Source organism: Myxine glutinosa, unplaced genomic scaffold (assembly GCF_964187855.1).
Source record: "Myxine glutinosa unplaced genomic scaffold, kmMyxGlut1.1 SCAFFOLD_943, whole genome shotgun sequence".
Classification (NCBI taxonomy): Eukaryota; Metazoa; Chordata; class Myxini; order Myxiniformes; family Myxinidae; genus Myxine; species Myxine glutinosa.
Window position 1 is genome coordinate 38,911 of NW_027617038.1, and position 24,543 is coordinate 63,453.

At 42.1% G+C, this 24,543-nt stretch overlaps 1 protein-coding gene across 2 annotated transcripts in view; it reads right to left on the reverse strand.

Annotated features, from left to right (window-relative positions):
* Nucleotides 1-739: 739 nt before the first annotated feature.
* The window catches only part of LOC137435572 (DNA repair endonuclease XPF), a 44,688-nt gene continuing 20,884 nt past the window's right edge, over nucleotides 740-24,543 (reverse strand). Inside the window, exons 2-13 of one of the 2 annotated variants that reach the window (XM_068129472.2) lie at nucleotides 17,568-17,748; nucleotides 16,031-16,226; nucleotides 15,628-15,835; nucleotides 14,246-14,426; nucleotides 13,990-14,088; nucleotides 12,686-12,796; nucleotides 9,873-10,755; nucleotides 9,629-9,721; nucleotides 7,625-7,737; nucleotides 5,162-5,277; nucleotides 2,082-2,282; nucleotides 740-1,850 (exon numbers count right to left, since the gene is read on the reverse strand). In XM_068129472.2, the coding sequence (XP_067985573.2) occupies nucleotides 1,359-1,850; nucleotides 2,082-2,282; nucleotides 5,162-5,277; nucleotides 7,625-7,737; nucleotides 9,629-9,721; nucleotides 9,873-10,755; nucleotides 12,686-12,796; nucleotides 13,990-14,088; nucleotides 14,246-14,426; nucleotides 15,628-15,835; nucleotides 16,031-16,226; nucleotides 17,568-17,748 (2,874 nt within the window). In that variant the 3' untranslated portion in view covers nucleotides 740-1,358. The remainder of the gene's footprint in view (nucleotides 1,851-2,081; nucleotides 2,283-5,161; nucleotides 5,278-7,624; nucleotides 7,738-9,628; nucleotides 9,722-9,872; nucleotides 10,756-12,685; nucleotides 12,797-13,989; nucleotides 14,089-14,245; nucleotides 14,427-15,627; nucleotides 15,836-16,030; nucleotides 16,227-17,567; nucleotides 17,749-24,543) is intronic. The other variant, XM_068129473.2, reaches the window with a different exon arrangement.

Here is a 24,543-nt window from a genome sequence, read left to right on the forward strand (position 1 = left end):
ACCCCCGCTCTAGCAGGGAAAATGGCCTTAAAATACATGTTGTTGTTGTTGTTGTTGTTGTTGTCCTTACCAGGTCGTGCCCTCAGCCATTGATGTTACCCTGCAGCTTGTGTGGCATACGAAAGAAGAATGCCACCACTCTTCTTCTGCTGTAACTGCAGTGCCAACTCTCAATATTATTGACATCTCCCATGACAAGGCAGAAACACGAGGTCTGTTGCTCTCACATCTCAGAGAAGTTAGTGGCCTCTTATTTTCACCGTCTCTCCTCTGGTCTAGCTCCCTCTGTTCTATCAGTCCTCCAACCCTCACCAGCTCCTCCAGGATGCACACTTTCTCGCATTAACCCGCACCTGTTTCAACTCCCAAAAGGCAGACTTACTAATCCAAAAACTAACAAACAAAAAACCTTACAAAAAAATAGAATTTCAAATAATAATAATACATTTATTTTGTCATATTATATGCATCTGGTGATGGTTGTGCATGTTCATCCCCACTCTACCATCCCTCACACTTCCTCCCAAAATTAATTTAAGTTGATAAACCGTTGGATTAAATAGAATAAATTCATCATCGTCACACACGCAACCTGTCCACCAAATTTCACCCGAATCCATCCATAAGTAATGTTTTGAGATATTCTGCTCACAGACAAAAACAGGGGTGAAAACATAATCTGTCACCTCTGCCACCAAAGGTGGACGATCAGGTAGACATTAAAACATCAACACAAAAGTGAAATTTCGTGTTTCTTTAATAATAAAAAAAAGAATTTACACCACGGGCGAGCGGGATTATTCCGTGACACGTCATATTAACTTTCAGCTTATAGGGACTGCTATCACACAAAGCAGAGACATATAACATCACAGCAACAGTCGCTGTGGCCGAGCTAAACATAGACCATCTATATATAATTACGTGTGCAAAGACCGAGGCATTTTAACCCAACTCCACTGCCACCCCATAACCTCCTATGTACCACATAAATGTCCCTTTCCTCTTCCCCCCAAACACCTATATCCTCAAAACAACTTCGTGTCCCTCGCCTTACACCTTTTTCAGTTTCTCTACCCACAGTCCTCCAAGCTCTCTTCTCTTTCCTATTCTCAATTCCATAAACCCTCCTTTTCTGCAAATGTAATAATGAGATGCACATTATTCTGCAGTTAAGTGTTTCACACTGTGATCATTAGTCTTAATCCACAATCATAGTAAAATGTAATAAATTACTCAAATCGGAACTGTGTCCAGATACAGTCCATTACACAGAGTTGTAAGTTTGATGCTAAACCTTTTACAATGATCAGAAACATCCCTGAGGGAAACAACGATGACTGCATTCAACTTTGACTTTATCTTCTAACTCTGCCAGGTCTACCAGCCTTGCCCAACCCCTTCATGGCTCCGCCACCTCCCCTTGACCCGGTTAACCGGTTCCTACTGCTAAGTGCTTTTGCGCCTGGTGTGTGCAAAAAGGTCCAGAGGCGCTGAGCATTGACTGTGCTCCCGAGCACCTCTGCCAACTGTGACTCCTCCATATCTGCTAACCCAGTCAGGCTTCTGGCTTCACGTGCCAGTGAGCGCACTGTCTTTTCTGAAACACCAGGCATTCGAAGGAGGAAATCATAAGGCGCCGTGTTAAATCGTGAACCCGGGAAGGCAAAGCCACATTCCTCCTCTGAGATCGTGGCCGCAGCCTGCGGGTCGGGCTCTGGTTTGTTTTGCTTGAGCTCTTCAAAAAGCTCTGCGGCAGCATGTGGAGAGGGGCACCAGAACAACCGAAGTTTTGGGAAATGTAGTGTAAGCAGTGCAAGCTTTGAAGTGATACCATGTGATGAGATTTCCTACAGGAGGAGGAAGGAAACATGACTCATCAAGACAAATTATTGTTCAAACCACATTGTCTTAACAACCACACTGTCAGAACATGCTCGGGTAATATGCTTCCATACTATTTGTACACTGGGTACCGCTTTAAAATTCATATCTCAAAATGTGTTAGACATGACCAATCTTTATCAATCTCAACCTCTGTGTTTCACTAATGAACTGTTGAGCTGCAGAACAAATGATACCTGAAATGCTGCCCCTCCTGCACAATCCTGCAGGGAAAATGGCTGCCCAGCGTCAAACTCGATGAGCAAAGCAGGCCTCGGATAGCGTCGTGACATTGCCGTGCACTGTGAAAACAGCCGCCCATTGTTGAGGGAAGATACAAGGTCACTGATGCTCTTCCGTTCAACGCACAGCTGAGGAGTTAACAGGTAGTCCCCGACCTGCAGAGCAACATGTTCGTATCAAAACAAATTAGTATTTGGGTGTCCCTTCCAAGTTGCCATGTGGAAACTAAGAGTCAACAATGTGTAGATTGGCATCAAGTGTACAAAAACAATGCAGGGCAGACAGTTCAGTGTTTTTAAGATCATTTGTGATCCAGCTACGGTGTTTTTTGTTTGTTTTAATCAACAATCCAAATATTTTGAGACCATCTTGGTTTCGAGAAGATTAGAATCTGGGGTTTGCTTTGGGATTAAAAAAAACACTTCAGGATAGTGTTAGACATTCCAATGTTTGCAAAAGCTAGCTGACTGTGTCAGCACAATACCAAACATTTTTTCTCTACATGGTCGGAGGCTCATGGAGGAGCAGACAAAAACACGAGTCTCATGGAGGAGTATATACAGGCAGACAAATACACGAGACAAAACTGGCCTTGATTTCAGGAAAACATAGCTGCTGAGCTTGGGGGAAGTGGCATCACTTGCCAGAGCACTCTAGGCACCAGCCGAACACCATCTTTATGACATCACTTTTCTCTCTGCACCCAGTGAGAAAATTAACGAATTTCCCCCTTCCCATTAATTTCAACTTATGGGGTTTATCTGTGGTCGATCCTTCAAATGCTGGACATCAGGCAAGTAAGCAGCACATAACATTTGAAAGTCTTTGGTATGACTCGGCCACAGTCAGAATCTCGGAGCAGTTGCTCCGACCCTTATGCTACATTTAATTATATTTGGCTGAATCTTTCTATGTATCATTAAAAAGGTAGAATGCACAATTCAGGTTTAAAGTAATTTTGTTTGGACATCTAAAGAGAACAAGCATTCTGAGTATTTCGCTGCAATACATGTCCCCTACCGGCAGTCTGTCGTCCGGAAAACTGTTGGGGAAATTACCAAAGTTCAAAGTGCCATAACTTTGTCAAAAATGATCGAAACGTCGTGAAGTTCGAACTTCATCTGTAACTTATCATAAGGAAACCATGTACCAAGTTTGAAATCATTAGCATTAAGAGTTCAGGAAAAAAAGTCCGGAAAACTGTTCTTTGCGTGACGGATGGACAGACTAACAGATGGAGGGGCGGAGTGCAAACCTATAGTCCCCTCCGGTGTACACCGGTAGGGGACTAATAAGAACAACCATAATGGCAACACAAAACACAAGAAAATAATGCAAAACAATTAGAGAGTAAATATTTGTTCATTCATACTTTTCCAGGACTGCAAGACAACCCTAACACGAACCTGAACACCACGTTTATGAATTTGCAGATATAAAAAAAAGTTTTACCAAAGCAGAAGTGTGCTTATTTTCCCCACTCTTTCCCTAAGTTCCCAAATGGTATCCGAAATTTCAATGCCAAAAATAGTTAAAATTCCATAAATTGTGCATCCTTGTGACAATTCATGGACTGGTGTGAGTGCGTGTTTGTCTCGCTACTGCCACAGTTCTGGGCCGATTACATCCAGACTTGCTACACAGGATCAGCAGGAGCCCAATTAGTGTATAGGGGTGTTTTTATCTTTGACGGTGGTCTTGGGGTGGGGGTAGGGTGGGGTATATTCTCTATGTAAATGTGTACTGTGTAGCACCGCCTCCAGGTGGAAGAGGTTATTACAAGACCTTACTCTTTACAGTACAGTATTCCTGTCCCCACGTTTTCCAGGGCAGTGATGTGTTTTGAATTATAAGTAGTAAGCATGTTTTTATTTCATACACATAACCCAGGTTATTTTTATTTTCGGGAGTGATTGAGGCAGCTGTCAGTTCCCTATACACCGCCCAAATAAAGGTACAGTCAACCCCTTGTTAATCCGGACTACTTTGTTCCCAGCACCCAATGTTGGATTAGCAAGATTGTCCGATAAACGATTTTGCAGAATATAGGGATAAAATGAATGGCGGAAATCTGTTCCTGGATGTTTTGGTCGGATAGCGAGATCTCCGGAATAAAAAGGGTCGGATTAACGAGGGTTGACTGAATGTGCCAGAACACCATGTTGCATGCATGGAACAAGATCGCCCATAGTACGGGTACTCTGCAAGTAAAAACATAATTAAGAGCGTTCACAGAACACCTTATCCCATGCTGTCTTGAGAAACAAGGACAAGGGAAACGGACAAGTCTATGAGAAGCAAATGTGATTGGTCATGATGACGTAAAATGCTGTAATATGTTGTTCAAGTACTGTTAAAAGGAAGGGTTTTGGAAGCGGCAAAAGGGCGATTTGTGCTCTACAATGTTCAAGTGCATAATTGAACTGAAATAAAATAAAGAATTTAAAGGTTGTAGCAAAAAAAAAAAACGTTGGTAGTTTACCGCCGTTGATGCAGCGACTATCACACCACCTTATTTAACACATTAAATTTGTTATTCGTGCCTGTTGTGTCTATCCTTTATCCATAAAACAGTAAGTTTCCTGTTTGGAATGGTTTTCAATTTCGTTTGACTGCCAGACAGGTAGACAGACAGTAAAAAAAAAAACAAAAAAAAAAAACATTCTCACTCCTCTCTGCACATGCGTGATCACGACAAATTCAGAGCCAAAATACTGCTTTTAAACGACAGGTGTGTTTTCTGATTCATGTTCCGATTCATGTTCAAAATATAACATTCAACTGAAATCAAGTTGTTCCTCGATCATAAACAGATGTTTGTCGATGAACAGACAGACAAGTGAAGCAATTGCTTAACCTCGCTCTTCACTTCATGTGTGCGGGTAAAAACACCCGGGCAACATGTACTATGACCATCACCAAGATGTGCACAAACATCGATGAAAAAGGAAAAAATAAAGCCATATTTTAAAAAGCATCATTTGAATACGTCCATATCCTCAATAATGCACACATCAGATCTCCTGAAGGTCACCTCCAGAGTAACTGGCTCAATCTGAAAGCCACGGCGATGAAGCAAAGCAGGGAGTTCACTGCGAAACTCACGCATATCCACAACCACCCTTGGGATCTCACCTTGCACCTGACCACCTGCACACTCACAAAGGGGGGGGGGGGGGGGGGGAAGGGAATTTATCACAACAAACAAACTATAATTCAAAACTGCTCGACACTCAGTGGCAATCTTAAAAAGAGCCCTCCGAACAAATACGCTATGAAAAATATCACCTGAAAATACTCAAAAGCATACCATGGGGAATATCAAAGACTGTTGAGCCAAGCTGGAGGAATCAAACGTAACTCCCCATTAACACCAGTTAAAAAACACAACTAATGCCAAATCGGAAATCCAGGTTGGACCATAAAAAGTGAAATGTATACATTTAAGAAGGAGGAGGGTTGCACCATGGAAGTGTTACATGGAAGTTATGAGACTCTATCATACTTTAGGCCTTGGATGAACATCAATCAACCTTGTGAAATCCACTTATGGAGATAACAACCCCAAGAAGCTCCAAACCTACTTGCTGTTCACATTTGACCCTACAACTCAAGATGCAGTCAGGAATCCAAATTGGCTTTGAAGGCCAACTTAGATATGTCGTTTGCCCAAGAAAATCATGGCTGATGATGAGGCTGAACAGTTTGAGTAAATGACCCTCTTCAAGAGGTTTGTTAAGGAAGTCGATGGGAGGGGTTTGCCAGATGGGCCTTTCAGAGCAACAGAGTGAGAGATGTATCAGGATTGAAAGACATATTCCATGTGTAGAACCAGCTCGTGATTATATCAAGGTCTGCAGAGAGGGTAGAGGCTGCCGCCTGCCTATCTGAAGGATGAGGGATGCTAGGCCAGAGGGTGGAGTCATCAGCAAAGAGATAAGCAGAGTTATCCAGAGAATCAGAAAGATTATTGATTACGATGAGGGTCAGGATGGGCCCAAGACGATAGTTTGGAGCACTCCAGTCTTGACAGGGAGACAAGATGAGAGCATCCCATTGAGAGCCATGTATTGACTACGTGAGTCGAGGAAGTCATAAGCCATGAGAGGAGGTGACGTCGGATGCCATCGGTAAAGAGTCTGGAGAGGTGGGCAGGATGCCAGACTGTCAAATTATTGAGATATGTCGAGAGAGGCAGCCCTGATGTCATCTGAGATTTAGGTCTTTTAACCATTGTTGCGAGAGCAAAAGCAGCATGTATCGGGTAGAGTGAGTGGGTCTGCATACAAACTGATGGTCTGAGATCAGGCCATTGGAGAAAAGGATGGATTTGATGTCAACTGCGATGAATGATTCCATGACTTTTATTACAATTAGAAGCAATCTCAGAGGCCTGTAGTGAAGAAAATCTGTGTTTGTGACATGTTTGGGTATTGTAGTGATGTTAGTTGACATCCAAGTAGACAGAAGGTGACCGAGGGCAAATTATAGGGTGAACAGAGCAGAAAGAGGATGTGCAAGATCGGCACAGCAGGTTTGAAGAACGTGTACCAGCAGGTTTTAAGAATCAGTCAATTGCTGCCAGAAACTTTCTCCAGCTTCTCGGGTGAGAAAGACACAGTGTTAAGGTGCGGTGGGGTACGGGATGGTGTGGGAGCTGCAGGGATCGAGGGGTTTGATGCACAATATTCTGAAAGCAAACACAGATTTGAGACATTTGGCCTTCTCACAAGCAGACTCGGCTGTGGTGCCATTTAAAGTGAGGGAAGGGACGGAGGGGAGCATACTTCAGAGATGCATAAACTTGACAAGGTGCCACGAGGTTTCAGTTTAAAATATACACAAAGAATTAAGTTAAGCACCCCCCCCGTTTTTTTACAACCTCGCACATTACAAGTTTGTTGTCGTCAAAACAGTGTAATATACCCATGATATTGCTATATTTTCTGGAGAAGTGATATTATGGTCACATAAAAACATAACAATCATGCCGTTTTCAATATTTTATTCTGAATAATTTAAGGTGAAATTTTTTGGGAATTTTAGGCATATTTTCACCTCAATTTAAGTATGGAGCTATAGGTCCATCACGGACAGTGTGGATGACGTTTATGTTTTCTAACGTACAGTCATTGTTCTGAGAAGACCTCTAGCGATCTTTGCGTCAATAACGTGTGTAGGACCCACGTGATCGGATCACTGACTCAACCAATCACTTTTTTTCACTTTGATCACTCAATTTCATCAATGGATAATTGCTAATGTCATACCAATCATTATTTGATCTTACATACCTTAGAATATATGCCAATGTATACATATACACAAAGAATATATATTAGGGGGTGCTTACCTTAATTCGTTGTGTAGGGGTGCTTAACTTAATTCTTTGTGTATACATCATACTATAATTACGTTGGAACTTATAAAAATAGGTTACCCAACTTGCACCTCGCAGTTGAAAACTTAGGCTATTTCATGTCTCCGTCACACATACCTGCTTTCCAAGAATCCACTGTAGCATGTGATTTTCTCATGTCACATATCAGGTCAAGGTTTGTATCATCCCTTCCCTCCCTCTCAATCGGCACAACCATGCTGGCCTTCTCCCTGAGAAGATCACAATATTTTGGAATGAGTTTCAGTCAATAAGCCCCAACTATCTCCAGAATGCCAGTATGTTCCCAGTTCAGCACCCTGAATACATTAGCACAAAAACAAAATAAATCACCAAATCTGAGCACAGTGATCAACTAGAAAGTTCATAGAACATGCTACTCCATGCATTGCTCAAGTACACAGTGCATTCAGAAAGTATTCAGACCCCTTCACTTTTTTCACATTTTGGTATGTTGCAGCCTTATGCTGAAATCGTTTAAATTCATTTTTCCCCTCATCAACATACACTCAATACCCCATAACGACAAAGAGAAAACAGGATTTTAGAAAGTTTTGCACATTTATTAAAAAGAAAAAACTGAAATATCACATTGACATAAGTATTCTGACCCTTAACTCAGTACTTAGTTGAAGCACCTTTGGCAGCGATTACAGCCTCGAGTTTTCTTGGGTATGACGCGACAAGCTTTGCACACCTAGATTTGGGGATTTTCTGCCATTCTTCTCGGCAGATCCTCTCAAGCTCTGTCAGGTTGGATGGGGATCGTCGGTGGACAGCCATTTTCAGGTCTCTCCAGAGATGTTCGATTGGGTTCAAGTCTGTTTTTTATTTTATTTTTAAACTTTGCTTGAGGTGGAAAACGTGGGGATTTGTGATGGCACGCATTTGACTTCACTCTGGTTACATCTGTGAGACCCTGTCTCCATCCTTCACTCAATTTCTCCTCTTTTACAGTGAAGCATCAGTATGTTCTTGTTGTATTGTTTCTCATATTTTGTGTCTGTTAACCATTTGGTCCTTTTAAAGTTGTACACGCATTTACTAGCATTTGAAATCCAAAAGCGTGCCTGCTCTTCCGTAAGCCTACATTTCATATTCGAATAATATAAAAGTATGGCCTGTACATCCAGAATTAAAATTATTATGAAGTAATAAAATAATATGCTCGACGGATGAAATGTGCATTGCCAATAAATGGAATAACAAGAAGACGTCATGCGGAGCACGATACTTGCAAAATCCGCCCCCCGCCCCCAAGAAAAAAAATTCCATTGATACAGCAAATTGTCCATTTCATCAAAATTAAAATTGACAATCTTGATCAAAGCTCGAGCCAACAGGAAGAAAAGTGACGATTTTTCAGATGAAAAATGATGATTTTGTAAGGTTGACCTTGAGTTGACCTTTGACCTTTTGACCTCAAAAATAGTTAGTTTGCCTATTTAGTGACTCAATGTGCAAATGCTGTTAATTTTCAAGTCAATCAGATGAAAATTGAGGATTTAAAAAACTTGGCCTATGCTGACCTTTTGGCCTATGTTGACCTCAAAAATAGTTGGTGGTTGAATTCAGTGCCCATATATGTAAATCCTCTTAGAATTTCAAGTCAATCAAATGAAAATTGGTCATTTTAGAAATTCGGCCTATGTTGACCTTTTGGCCTATGTTCACCTAAAATATAATTTGTGGTTGAATTCAGTGACCAGATATGCAAGTTCTATTCAAATTTCAAGTCAATCGGATGAAAATTTAGGATTTTAGAAATTTGGCAAAGTTGGTGACCTTTGGCCTATGTTGACTTTTCGACCTTTTGACTCCAAAAACAATAGGCTTCTCAATTGGAATGACCTATACAGCTTGGTGAAGTTTCGTGACGATCGGTTTAGAATTGTGACCTGTAGGCCGGTGACAAACAAACAGACAAACAAACAGACAGAACCACAAATGCAACCGACCAATACACTTGAAAAATCTTCGATTCTTCGAACACCTCGAACACAGCAAGTAACAAAGTACATTAAAACATTAGTTATGCAAACATGCAAGATGGTGAGACGAGCAACGATATGTGACAAGTGAAGGAGAAACTAAAGCACGCACCGTATAAGCATTTCAAAGGCTTCCTTTTCCTTCCGCAACGTGGTGAGATATCTCTGCTCCTCTGTGGAACCTTCAAACATTAGAAAGTAGACTCTGCAAAAAGAGGAAGCAACTCCTCAGCAATGAAGCCCTAGGAGTGACATAACTGATAAATTACACAAATTTATTCCTTTACAGGAATTGTACAGTGATTCTTAATAACACTTGCAGAATTACAATCGATTACAAGTTGAACATTGCTTGCCTTAGTGGTAGGCCGGGTCGGCTAGCCCGAAACACCTCGAGCTGCCGCACAGGACCCAGGTCCGCATCATAAAGTATGACATAGCGTGGCTGCAGTTCACGCAGGACACGTGTTAAGCCGTATGGGTCCGCAGAGCCCCGCAGTGGGTGCAGCACCGCCACGGAGTCATCCCGCAATCCAAGCCGCTCTGACATTTCCACGGAGGGCTCACATTCTCCACCTGCTTTGTTTTCATGTACGCCTTTAACATCACCACACTCCTGTTTTATCACTTCATCTTCCTTCTTCTGGTCCTGATGTCTTTCTTCCTCTTGATTCTTTTCTTCTGAGTCAGATTTCATTTCCTCCTCCTGCTCCTCCTCCTCCACTACCCCTGCCTTCTCCTCATCTTGATAGCAAAGTTCATTCCCTTCATCATTCTCATCTTCTTCCTCCTGATCAGATTCATTCTTTTTGTGATGTTGCAACATCTGCGTCAGTGTTAAATCTTGAGGATTCTTACCTAATCCACTTTCCTTCTCTTCTCTTTTCTTCTTCTTCCCTTTCTCAGACCTTTGACCCTCAGAGCCTCTGCTGGTCTCTTTTCTTTCTCTCTCTCTTTTCTTTGACGTCAGAGGTCTCTTTTGACCTCTGACGACTGAAGGATTTCTGATGCAACCTGCAGGTTGGAGCCATTCTGTAGATATCTTTGGCATATCTAATGCATCGGTGGCATCAATCTTTCCATCAAGGCCTCTTGCACTATTAGCACTGCCGCTGCCACCAGCACTCCCAAAATGCGATTGCTTAAACATACTTTGCAGGAGGTAATCTGGGCCTCGGCAAAGTAATTGGCGGAGCTGGGCACAGGTTTTGTCATCACTTGCACACACCAACACCTGGCCTGCAACACAAGCACAGAAATAAACTCGTCTTTCCTCACCTTGTTGTCCAAATTGTTGTACACGTTGTCAAATACAGCAGCATATGCAAATCAATGACTAGAGTGAGGTCGTTGGGGCACCACTGCATATCCACAGGCCTCCCACGGAAAGCAAAGTTGAAAGATGGCAAAAGGTTGGACCAGGAATGGCCCAATATCAAATTTTGAGTTATTTTTCCCCCTTTATAACTCCTGTAATAAATACTATGTGATTACAAATACAAAGTTCCATGAAAAAATGTTATAAATGTTCTTGTAATTGCATATTTTTTTATTTGACCTTTTGACCCTGCCACTGGGTACTGCTCTTGCACTTTCGTGCCATGTGGTGATCATAACTATCAAGTTTGGTGAAACGGTTAAGGAGGAGATGGTGCGACAGGCAGACAGACAGCCAGAGAGACAAAGGCAATTCCAATACTCCCTCCACCCCACCCCTTCCACGTTTCTTTTTCAAAAATGTGAGGATAACAAGCTCGTGGCAACAGAAAGTGCACGCAAGCCCTGTATAAGCAGAAAATGGAGATAAACCTCTCTTATATAGTTTGTCTTGGGAACACCAAGAAGCACACAGTATCACGTTATGACCTTTTAAATTAACTTAACGAGGGCAGGGGAAGGTTTATTGGCACCACTCCATCTTCACGAATTGTTTGTGTACTCTACTGTCACCATTGCATTACACAACAACAACAACAACAACTAGAACGGCACTCAGTAAAAAGCATAACTCCGCCTGGTGAACAGTTTACGTTTTGAATCCCACTGATAAGCCAGATCTGGATTCGGAACTGAACCAAAATCTAAATCGGTTTGTTCTTGTCACCGAACCAACTCATCCACCAAGTTTAGTCATAACTTGTCCACAACCTTTTAAAATATCATGTCATATATCGCTTTTCACCCGATCTCTCAATGGTGAAGAATCACTTAAAAATTAAATAACTCTTGTAGCCGAATCCATATTCAGATCTTTACCAAAATCGAAACGATTAGTCCTTTTCACACACAACCTCTCCACCAAGTTTCGTCCAAATCCATCCACAACCTTTTGAGATATCCTGCTATATGACCTCCTGCCCCCCCCCCCCCCCACCCCAATCCGGACCAAACTCAGATCCTGGGGGGACAGGGCCTTCTCCATCGCCGCTCCCACACTCTGGAACTCACTACCTCAAACCATCAGAGACTCCTCCTCACTCACCACATTCAAATCATCACTCAAGACCCACCTGTTCAACACCGCATTGAACCCCTGACCGTCTCTTCTCCTTCTCCTTCCTTTCTGTTTGGTTATTTAATTATGTATTTTTGTCTTTTTTGTCTGTTTTACGTACTATGTCAAAGCGTCTTTGGGTTTCTTGAAAAGCGCTATACAAAATAAATGTATTATTATTATTATTATTATTATTGTATGTTGGTTTTCGTCCTATTTCTCAATGATGAAGAATCACTTAAAAAATTAAATAATTCTCATATCCGAATCCATATTCAGATCTTCACCAAAATCGAATCTATTTGTCCTTGTCAGACACCCAACCGGTCCACCAAGTTTCGTCCAAATCCGTCCACAACTTTATGAGATATCCTGCTATGTATCGGTTTTAGCCCAATCACCCAATGGTGAAGAATCAATTTTTAAAATTCCAGTATCCAGATCCGAATCCGGATCTTCACCAAAATCTAATCATTTTGTCCTTGTCACACATGCTACCTCTCTGCCAAATTTCGTCCGAATCCGTCCACAACGTTTTGAGATATCTTGTTCACAAACGGACAAACGGACAGACAGACAGGCGTGAAAACATAACCTCCATCCACCTTTGGCGGCGGAGGTAACAACAACAAAGAAAAAGCATGTAATGTAAAATAAACAAATGAAAAAGCTCACCTGGCCCTCCAAGATCCTTGCTGTCTATGTTTTCTCTTTCAATTTCCTGTATTACCTCCAGCAGGGCCTCCCATTTCGGGTTCTTCTCCAGGGGTAACTCTTGCTTTTCTCCTTAAATATGGGACACAAATTGGAGAGAAATAACGTGACAAGCAAGACAAGTAATGCAGATTAGACAGGACTCGAAGCTGTGTCGCATGGTGGATTTGTAATGACCACCAAACAAAATATTATGAGTATCAATACAAATCATGGTTTGCTCAAGGTGAGGTTGGTTCTATACATTTATTAAAGTAAACAAACAGAAAGAGAAACAAGTACAGATACAAAGTACACCGCCCCCATGTCAAATAAATAAATATCATCCATTGCGGCAATGCCTTAGGCGCCCGACAATACCGCAGTGCAGCTCATTGAGACTGTATTGGGAGGGAGAGTTGTACAATAATTGATTAATTACATAATTAAAATTAATAAACAATGATCATAAAATATTATCTCAATCAATTGGCTAATAGCATACCTAATCCGAAGCTGTAACTTTTTGAAATTTAATTTAAAAAGCCATTTATCAAAGAAAATTTTTTTAAATAGATTAACCAATAAATAATTAATCGATTAATTGATTAATCAATAAATCAAAAATATCCTTTGTAGCCACATCACTTGGTCACTGTCATGTACAAATATTAGCTTCCTAGCTCAAAAGGTGCCTGTGATATTGCCCAGATGAGAAAGAAAATAAAGAAATGATTAATAATGAAAATTAATAATGAAACAAGAAAACTAGAAAACAAACAAACAACCGGAGTGAAAATTGAATACTCCCTTTCAGCGTGCGTCATTGCCGAACCCCCTTCGGTGCCCGGCAATGACGTTATGCAGTGCGTGTAGCTGGCATAGAAAAGGAGCGGTGAACAATAATAGGCAAAATCAGGAACAACATGTAACTTGAGCAACAAGAGAGAATTTGCTCAGGAAACTGGGTCATGGATTCTACCCACAATGTGCATGGGGCAATCTATTTATTATGTACACACTGAAAACGGGAAAGACAGGTTAAATTGAAAATATAAAAAGAGAAAAGGGTTTGAGAGTGTATGCGGATGAAGTGCGAATGGAAGGGAAAGGAGGTCAAGGCAAGACAGAAAAAAGGGGAAGGAAGGAAAAAAATGAAGCAGTGATTAAAATTCCACCCTTTTGCATATGTAATACATAGATGGTCCGTATTTAAAATACTAAACTGCAGTCTCATTACAACTTCAGGTAATCCATCTTCCAACAACATGAAACGTTTGAATTACCCTCTGTCTTCTTCCCTGAATCATTGTTAACCGAATATCCGTACACACGAGCACGCGTGTGCACAAACATCGAGTTTGCAGCATCCATGAACAACCAGCCTGAAATTAGTGAACAGGATAGAAACTCAATTACTCAAGGCACATTTACCACAACAACTAATTGAATTAATAATGCAGTAAGATGTTTGCATAGTTCACACAAGAGAGAGAGAGAGAGAATACTGTTAAAATGTCGGTGTTATATTATGACCCACACCAGAGTTTTGACCAAACGCCTTGTGACTGGACCACAGAGACTCGAGCAACTGCAGGAAAGTGACGGCATCGTACTGGGTAAGGCAGAGGAGCAAAGTCCGCAAGACTCTCAGATCCTGTACCAATGAGCGGCTCTTCGCACCCAATGTGTGCCACACTGGGTCAAGTTGTAGTCTTATTGTCTGAAATACATTATAAATTGGATATATGGATTTCAATTATATCGATCAAATGAAATAATCACAAAAAAAAAAAAAAAAAAATTGAACGGCACTTGGTTCACATACCTCTACGAGGCTGAACGGTTTATGTTTTGTATCCCACTGATGGGCCGGATCTGGATCCGGACCTGAACCGAAATCTAATCGGCTTGTTCTTGTCACCAAACCAACTCGTCCATAATGTTTTGAAATATCATGTTATATATCCTATTCGGCCCTATCTCTCAATGGTGAAGAATCACTTTAAAAACTCCAGATAGATCCGAATCTTCACCAAAATCGAAGAAATTAGTCCTTGTCACATACCCAACATGTCCACCACGTTTAGTCCAAATCCGTGCATAAAAATTTTGAGATATCCTGCTCACAGACAAACAGGAGTGAAAACATCAGCTCCGTCTACCTCCTGTGGCAGAGGTTGTTTTTTTTGGTATACAGAGTCGAGGCTCGTGCAAGAGCTAACACATTAAACACGAAAACATGCACGGACACATAAAATATCCAATGAAGGGAGCGGAAAACAAGAAGGGGAGAGAGGGGAAAGCACACAAGCACAACAATACTAGAGAACAAGGACGTCGGTAGATCTGTGGAAGGGAGAGGGCTGGGGGGGGGGGGGTACAAGGTATAAAACAAATGGACACCACTAGGAATTTCAGCAAAGAAGTTGGAGATTGAAAGAGGTGGATTTGGGGTGTTTTAATGGGGGTAGAAAAGATAAAGGTTTTGGATGGGGGATGGTGGTGAACAGCTGTTTTAAAGACCTGGAGGGAAGAGTGGGATTGAAGAGAGTGAGGGAGTTTGTTCCAGAGGCAGAAAAAAAAGAGGAATGAAAGAGTGAAGGTGAGCAGAGAGTCTTTATTTTGACAGTTTCACCAGAAGAGGGTTGCTGGCAGATCTTGTGCGTCCTGCAGGAATATTTGGGGGACAGAGCACGGACAGAGCAGGGGGAGCAAGGCCGGAAAAGTAATTAGCGGTAATTGCTTCCAGCTTCAGATGTCCTCTGACTCTTCATTTATGCTCCATTTTTCTTCAAAGTACAAATCATTTCATAGTCTGTAATTGAGTTTGATACTTAATTTGAGAACTTTTAACTTCAGAAAATACCAAGGAAGTTTGCTCAACCAACAGTTTGAGTCATGCCTCTCATCTTCTGCCACACCTTATCAAATGCATTTCCAATGGCATTCTCAAGAGATAGCGAGTCGAGGTCAAGGCTGGGATTGTGCCGATGAAGCTCACGGAGACAAGCACCCAGAACTTCGAGGATACAACTCTGAATGGCTTGTGCTGCTGGGCTTAGACCGACAGCGATCTCTACAACATCCACCTGCCGCTGCTCTAGACATGCTTGAACTGTTGCGTGGAATCTAGGATTTCAGACAACAGATAAAACAAAAAATTATTCCAGCCAAAAGAACAAAACCACACTGAGAGGGAGGGGGCAAAGGAAGGAGGGTTAAAGGACTTTAACATGTACTGATGTTAGATAAATTGAATGACAGACCACAAAGGCGGCCCAGTCTGAAGCATAGAGCCTTTGCCCTCAATGCATGCATACGTACCTCGGCCACAGGTACAGTTTCCGCACAAACAAGCATCGCATGACCCTCTCGACTTTGCAGAAACCCACAGTGAATGCAGTTGGCTGATCTGTGAAGGCCTTAATGAAGCCCTGCTTATTCTTCTGACGATAAAGCCGCAAAACGAATGCCTCCAGGCAGGAATCCATTATCTTGTGTGCCTTGTACACCAGGATGCCTGAAAAGTAGAAAAGGCATTCTGAGCACCAACCTCCATCGGTGGATGTTACTTTAGGCCTGCGATGTGTTTAACTCTCTTTTAGACCAGTGGGTGTTACAGCAGCCCCACAACGCACCTATCCCCAACTTTATCGGGCACATTTTACAAGCAACATGTCACGCAACCCCCTCGTAAAAGTTTAAAAATATAATCGTGAGGCCATATGATGGAAAGCGACACTGGCTATATGCTACTGCTTGCGGCCTGCACACTATTACATCACTAGACCCCAGCTCTATACCACAACATTCTACATTCAATGTAATCTATCTATAATTCCAGTAATCTCTGTGTGTATGTTTGTATGTTTGTATGTTTGTATGTTTGTCTGTGACCGCTGTTTCTCGACAACCACGGGTCCGATATACTTGAAACTTGCCAGGTATATTGCTGGGGACCTGAGGATGTGCCTTTTCAAGGTTTCATATTAATCGGACAAGTAGTTACCGAGCTATGGCGATTTCTTTACCAAACTCCGCAAGCCGTTCGCTTTGGACCAAACCATTTCATGTAAATAGAGGGGGGGGATTGTCACCGTACTCGCAAGCCGTTCGCTTTGGACCAAACCATTTCATGTAAATAGAGGGGGGGGATTGTCACCGTACTCGCAAGCCGTTCGCTTTGGACCAAACCATTTCATGTAAATAGAGGGGGGGGATTGTCACCGTACTCGCAAGCCGTTCGCTTTGGACCAAACCATTTCATGTAAATAGAGGGGGGGGATATAATTTTAGATATATATATAGTACGGGCATGCCCTAGTATATTAAATGCAATAAGCCACAGTCAAAGGCAGGAACTGATGTGCGATTCGTAATGGATGTGGAGATTTAAATACGACTTCCTTCAGAAGGAACTTAAATGCAGGAGTCCTATAGAGCTTGTGCAATGGTTGTGCACTGTGGTTGTTGGTCCGTGTTCTATCCTCTGTAAATGCTGAGTATCAAGCAAAGAAGAAGCAAATCCCATTTTTAGTCTGTGGTATGACTCAGCCGGTGTTCGAAGCACTGACCTCCCAGACTCAGAGCGGACGATCTAAGCATTACGCCAGAGTCTGGTCAAAAGAAATAACATAAGAAACCTCAACCTCAGATAAATATTATTACGTACCTAACATTACCTTGCTGGACTTGCATTCTTATTTACCAGTTTGATAGAAGTTGGTACCATCGCTCGATAGTCAATGTGATGCACGATGTAGGTGTTAAGGAAATTGGCTCTACGGTTGTGGAAGTATAAATCTGAATTATTTGTGCAACCACTGCATCCGACGCCTCATCTCGTATCAATGACGCATACCGGTGACAAGATTGGCAGGAACACGGTCAGTGAGGAAATCCACTACCAGTATACGACTGGTGACAAATAAAACACCGCCCTCCTTGTACAAATCCATCCGTTCGCTGCCCGGGATCTCGGTAGTCACGATCTTCGGGAGGTACTCAACTCCAGTACGACTGAGCTCCTCAACAAAGTGTGCCTGCAGTGCAGAAGTGAAAGTACGTGTTTGTGCAAATTCATCTGCATCAGTATTATCCACAGTCATTATCAATTCTCCATCGTTTTCTCCATTTCAGATACATAAGTAATTATCTCCACGTTTTTGAAAAAAACAAAAACGTAATCAGCTCCATCTGTCTGCCTGTCCATCTATCACGCTATGTCCTCCGAAACGGATGTGTGGAAATTCACCAAGCTTGGTAGTTATGATCACCACATGGCACGAAGTTGCAGCAGCAGTGCCATTTTGGCCCCGCCCCCCTGGGAGTGGTCAAATACCGAAAAAATGCAATTGTGGGATCATTTTAATGAAACGTTGTATGGTATATGCAATCAACATTGGGGGGCGCATGAAATATGCGACAATCCTTTTTAGATTTTACCGCGGTTCATGCCCCAAGGGGTGGGGACTTGAGGTAGCAAGGATGAGATGAATATGTCTGATAGGGAGAGGCAGAGATTGTGACTTGCCTGTGAGATGTGTGATCTGAGTTCAATTCCCACCCGGACTATAATCTATAAACTGTCGGATTGGCCCTTCACAGGTAGTGTGTTGCATCACAGAATGCAAAGTCTTTCGGACGGACGTTAAAACTGGGTGTCTCATCTGATACCAACCGCTGACTGGGCATCCTCCATCGTACAGAGACCTTCCTTGGCACACCGGAGCTCCTATCCACCCACAAAGCCTTCATCTGCAGCTTGATGAAGTACTGCTCTCCCCTCTGAGCTGGCAACCCTGCCTCACATCATGCTCAGCTTGACAGCGTGTAAACAAGAGCTTTAACATTATTGGAATCCCCTGCAATGAAGCTGAGACCGATCACTTTGCCATCGCAGATGTCGGTGGTCTCTGTCTTCTACCGCCTCCTTTCTGGTCTTGCACCCTCTGCTCTTTTAGTGCTTTGTCTCTCCGACATCTCTCCAGGTGTATATAGGGCAAACATGGTCCACCATCAACTTCCTTTCTGTGAAACTACCCAAATCCAGGATCACTGCTCACCTCCACTCATTTTCCTCCTCTTTTTCCAACCTGTGGAATCAACTTCCACATTCTCTTCAATATCATTCTTCCCTCCAGGTCTTCAAGACAGCTGCTGTTCACCACCATCTCAGATGGTCCACAATCCTAAACCATGGTCTTTTCTACCAGAGTCCGAATCCATCCACAACTTTTTGAGATATCCTGTTCACAAACAAACAGACAGACAGACAAACAAACAAATAGACAAATAGACTAGAACGGCACTCAGTAGAAAGCATACCTCCGCCTGGTTGATCATATCACTCAATGGTGAAAAATCACTTTAAAATTCTACTAGCCGGATCCGGCTCCGGATCTTCACCAAAATTGAATCGATTCTTCCTCGTCACATGCACAACCCGTCCAACAAGTTTCGCCAAATCCATCCATAACTTTTTGAGATATCCTGCTATGTATCGTTTTTGGCCCCATCTCCCAATGGTGAAGAATCACTTAAAATATTCTAGTAGCCGGATCCGAATCCGAATCTTCACAAAGATCTAATAATTTCGTCCTTGTTACATGCGCTACATCTCTGCCACAGGCCTGGGGATTTCAGATCTCATCTGTAACCGTTTTTCGGTTCCGTGATTTAAGTTTATGGAAACCGATGGGAAACAAAATTCCGGTTCCGTGCCCAAACCTAATGGGAAACGATTTTTTTTCCCCTTTAGAATTTGTAAAGCAAAACATTTGTAATACAAAATTAAAAATGTAGTCTCCAATAATAAATCCTGTCATTTACATGTATGCAATGTAATTAACGCATGTTCATTATCGAGGTTGATGTTTATTATCAGAGAAGAGCAAATTCTGTCAATTTGATGGGCTTATCCTGTTTTAAAATTAATAAATTAATGTTATTAAATTTTCGTTCATTTTTTAAATGTCAATGATATTGGATTTATTTATTATTTATGGACTATTGTTGTTATAAACTGTTATCAATCTTTATGTTTTAATATTGAAATTATTTGCGTTTAGCAAAGTAATATAGGCCTACCCAGTACTGATATAGGCCTAAGTATTTGTTAAATAAATTCTGGATTGGAACAAATGTACTGCAGTAGGTTCGGTTGTCAGTGTCTCCCTTTACCTTGTGAACATAGGTCACGCCGTTCACGTAGTTTACAATCGCCGTCAGTGGTGGACCGCTTATGCCCCGGTGCGATGCCTCCTTCCGTATGTCTGTGTAATGAGTAGCACATACTTTGCAGCGAAACAATGTGACCAAGCCTTCCCCATCTCATTCCGCTTCAAAATCGTCGCTGAATGGCCATTTTCGTAATGTTTTTAAGGCGACATTTTCGGGGTTTTTTCGCTTAGCAACGGATGTCATTTTGAAAACGAAGTCTGTGATTTAGACCGATGTGCATGTCCGTCAAAGCGGAAGTCATATCGCGAACCTGAATGTGGGAAACTACATGCTGTGGGTAGTTCACCCCAGAGTCCTTGCAGTGTTCATATGTTTTATACCTCTCCCACCTCCCCCCAAGTCCTCCCGATGTCCCTGCTCTCAAATGTTGTGTTTGTGTCCTTCCCCCTCTCTTCCCATCTTGTCTGCCGCTCCCCTTGTTTTTCGTGTTTTGTGTCGGTTTGACTTTTTGTGTGATTAATGTTAGCTCTTTCACGAGCCTCGATCTTGTATACAAAAAAAAAAAAAAAAAAAAAAAATCTGCTTTGCCGGCCTAATTTTGTTGGAAATAAAACTCAACTTCTAAAATAGTTAGCTGAAAATCACATGTGAAGGTAAATACTTTTTGCCTTACACTGCCTTTCTGCGATGGGAAACGTACTTTCGGTTCCGTGTTTTTGCTATCACGCTACCGACACGCTACCGGTAACGATCGTTTCCGTGAAATCCGCAGGTCTGTGCCAAATTTCGTCCGAAACCGTCCACAACTTTTTGATTTATCTTGTTCACAGACAGAGACAGACAAAAAGAGACAGACAGATGAAAAATCACTCATAGAGCGACACTTGGCAAAAGAGAACAAAGCAGAATGGCACTCAGTAGAGCATCCTTTTGACCTCTTATATAATTGGTGGTTGAATTCAGTTAGCTGACATGAAAATCCAATTCAAATTTCAAGTCAATCGGATGAAAATTGAGGCATTTAGAAATTTGAAAAAAGTGGTTGACCTTTCGCCTATTATGACCTTTTGGCCTATGCTGATCTCAAAAATAGTTGTTGGTTTAATTCAGTTAACTGATGTGTAAATCCCAATCAAATTTCAAGTGAATCAAATGAAAATTGAGGATTTTAGAAATTTGAAATTGTTGTTGACTTTTGACCTATGGTGATCCCAAAAATAGTTGGTGGTTGAATTTAGTTTGCTGATATGTAAATCCCATTCAAATTTCAAGTGAATCGGATGAAAATTGAGGATTTTATAAATTTGAAATTGTTGTTGACCTTTGGTCTATGTGGACCTTTTGGCCTATGTTGATCTCATCAATAGTTGGTTGAATTCAGTTCGCCGATATGTAAATCGTCTTCAAATTTCAAGTCAATTGGATGAAAATTGAGGATTTTAGAAATTCAAAGAAAAGTGGTTGACCTTTGGCCTACATTGACCTCTTGGCCGATGCTGATCTCAAAAATAGTTGGTAGTTGAATTCAGTTAGCTGATAGGAAAATCCCATTCAAATTTCAAGTGAATCGGATGAAAATTGAGGATTTTAGGAATTTGAAATTGTTGTTGACCTTTTGGCCTATGCTGATCTCAAAAATAGTTGGTGGTTGAATTCAGTTAACTGTTGTGTATATCCCATTCAAATTTCAAGTGAATCGTATGAAAATTGAGGATTTTAGGAATTTGAAATTGTTGTTGACTTTTTCCCTATGTTGCTCTTTTGGCCTATGGTGATTGCTTTCAGTAAGGTGATATGAAAATCCTTTTCAAATTTCAAGTCAATCGGATGAAAATTGAGGATTTTAGAAATTTGAAAAAATTGGTTGACCTTTGGCCTATGTTTACCTTTTGGCCTAAGCTAATCTCAAAAATAGTTGGTGGTTGAATTCAGTTAGCCAATATGCAAATCCTATTCAAATTTCAAGTCAATCGGATGAAAATTGAGGATTTTAGAAATTTGAAAAAAGTGATTGAAATCTGGCCTATGTAATATGTTGACCTTTTGACCTTTTGACCCCAAAATATATAGGATTTTTTCGGACCACGAACTTTACCATTTGGTAAAGTTTCACGAAGATCGGTTTAATATTCTGTCCTGGAGGCAAGTATAAGTGAGCGGACAGACAAACAAAACAATACAAAACAAAACACAAGTCACAACACAAGTCACAACACAACACAAGTCACAACACAACACAAGTCACAACACAACACAAGTCACAACACAACACAAACAAACCGAAGTGAGAAACATATTTGCAAAAATAAATAAATAAATAAAACAAAATAATTGCCAAGTAAACACACAGGGGTGAAAAAAACCTCCATCCACCTTAAGGGGAGGAGGGCAAACATGGGCGACCTATTTGCCGTGGAAACGACGATACACGCGACTTTGTGGACACCGTGTAGTTTAGATTTTGGTTCAGGTCCGGATCCAGATCCGACCCACCAGTGAGATACAAAACGTAAACCGTTCAACCTGGTGGAGGTGTGCGCTCTACCGAGTCCCGTTATAGTTTAACACCTACTACACCTAATACACCGACGGTACCTACTACACCTACCTACTACCAACTACCTAACCTACTGATGCCATAGTGATGGGTAAAATAGTGGCAAGAGGCTTTGGCTTTGCCGGCTCATTGCGGCTTTGCAGTCGGGTACTAGTAGTTTATAGCCGGCGAAGCCGGTGTTGTCAATGAACGAGTATGTATTATGTTGAAAACCTGATTATGCCTTGGCTCGAGAATCCGAAGCGCAGTGGAGGCAGCCATCTTGCGGATGCGGAAGTATGCATAACAAATTTAAAACGTTCATTAGGAGTTTCTTTCACCCGTCATCGTTTGATTCACAATCTTATGCACCTCCAATGTATTAATAAAATAATTTAAGACCAACCTCGGGTCGCACGGGCCTGGTTATCTTCAACAAAACGCGTCACCAAACACCGGACCCAATGAGAGTCGAGCATTTGCAAAAATATTTCTAAAATGAAATCACTCAATGGTGGCCGCCATCGACCGGATGCGGAAGTTTGCATAAAACAATTGCGAAAAAGTTCAATAGGAGTTTGTTTCACCCGTCGTTCTTTGATTCACAATCTAATGAAACCTCTAATTAGTAATTAAAATACGTTAAGACCAACCTCGTTATCTTCAACGAAAATCGTCATCAAACACCAGAACCAATGAGATTCGAGCATTTGAAAAAATATTATTACGCATTTCGGAGGGTGAAAACGGCATCAAATATTCTAACATGACGAAGAATTATTTTTTAGAAATCTCGCGGCCGTATGGGATAGTTTTTCACGGCCAGAAATATGGTATAAGCGGTTTACATATTTAGTTTAGAAATACGGATAGTTTTTCACGACCGGAAATATCCGAAGTTGAGATGGAATTCACCTAATTAATCACTGCAAGCTAACTTCTTCTGGTGGAGGAAGCCGCAGTGCCTGGAGGGAGAGTCAGAGAACCAGCCCTGGCACCTGAAGTTAGAAGACTACACACATACTGTGAAAAAGTATGTTCAGCCCAGTTAAAATTTCTAAAAATAGGCCTTAAGCTAGCACATCGTATAGTTACTTCCTTAAGCTTCTTGTGACATTTATTGTATGCAGGTATTGCCATTGGGGAGGACTGTCTGCTCTTCTCTTTTACCAAGTCTTACCAGGTACGGTACCTGCTACACCTACCTACTACCAACTACCTAACCTACTGATGCCATAGTGATGGGTAAAATAGTGGCAAGAGGCTTTGGCTTCGCCGGCTCATTGCGGCTTTGCAGTCAGTACTAGTAGCCGGCGAAGCCGGTGTTGTCAATAAACGCGTACGTATTATGTCGAAAACCAGATTATGCCTTGTGTTACATATTTATGTGAATGTATGTGAATTACCATTCAGGTCTTTGCTTATCCGTGTGTAGTATATTAACGGTTGTTGTGATTGGAGGGTCAGGAGCCCTTCTGAACAAGTGGCCGGAAACGGAAGTGACCGGAAATGGAAGAGAAAAAGACACGAGGAAAAAAGGACGAGTATTATTCTTCCTCGCCCCGCTCCGACAAAAGGTGGGATCGACCTTGCGCTGCGTGAAAAAGCGGCGTTCCGAAGCCTGTCTGGCGAGAGGAAGTACCGGGACGTGTACCTGCCCGGTGGAGACGTCAAGTTGACGTGGGGCCGTGCATCGACCCCGCGTCTGGCATCGTTCGCGGCACCGTCCAAACAGACGCGTGCGGGTCGCACGTTGGGGCCTAACGCGCCTTGCAAGCGGCGTGGGGTTTGGCTTGCTCTACCGTATCCGCTTCGCGTGGCCACGAGGGGCTGCAGCCACGGTGCCTGGTACGATACCTGCCCGGTGGAAACACGTCCACCCGGGGTTCGTTCAACCGCCCGAGTGCGGCGACGGCGACCATCATCTTGGTCAGGAGGGGCCCAGAGACATTGTGCGGGACCGAGACCAAAAGGGTGTCGTGAGTACTCACCGGGACACACATGTATAAGATGGCCATCTTAATCCTAGGGAATTGATTGTGAATTGGGAATTGGTGATGATTGTGTATTGTTGATTGCTCGGGGAAAATCTCCGTGGTTGTGTCATTGAAATTGTATG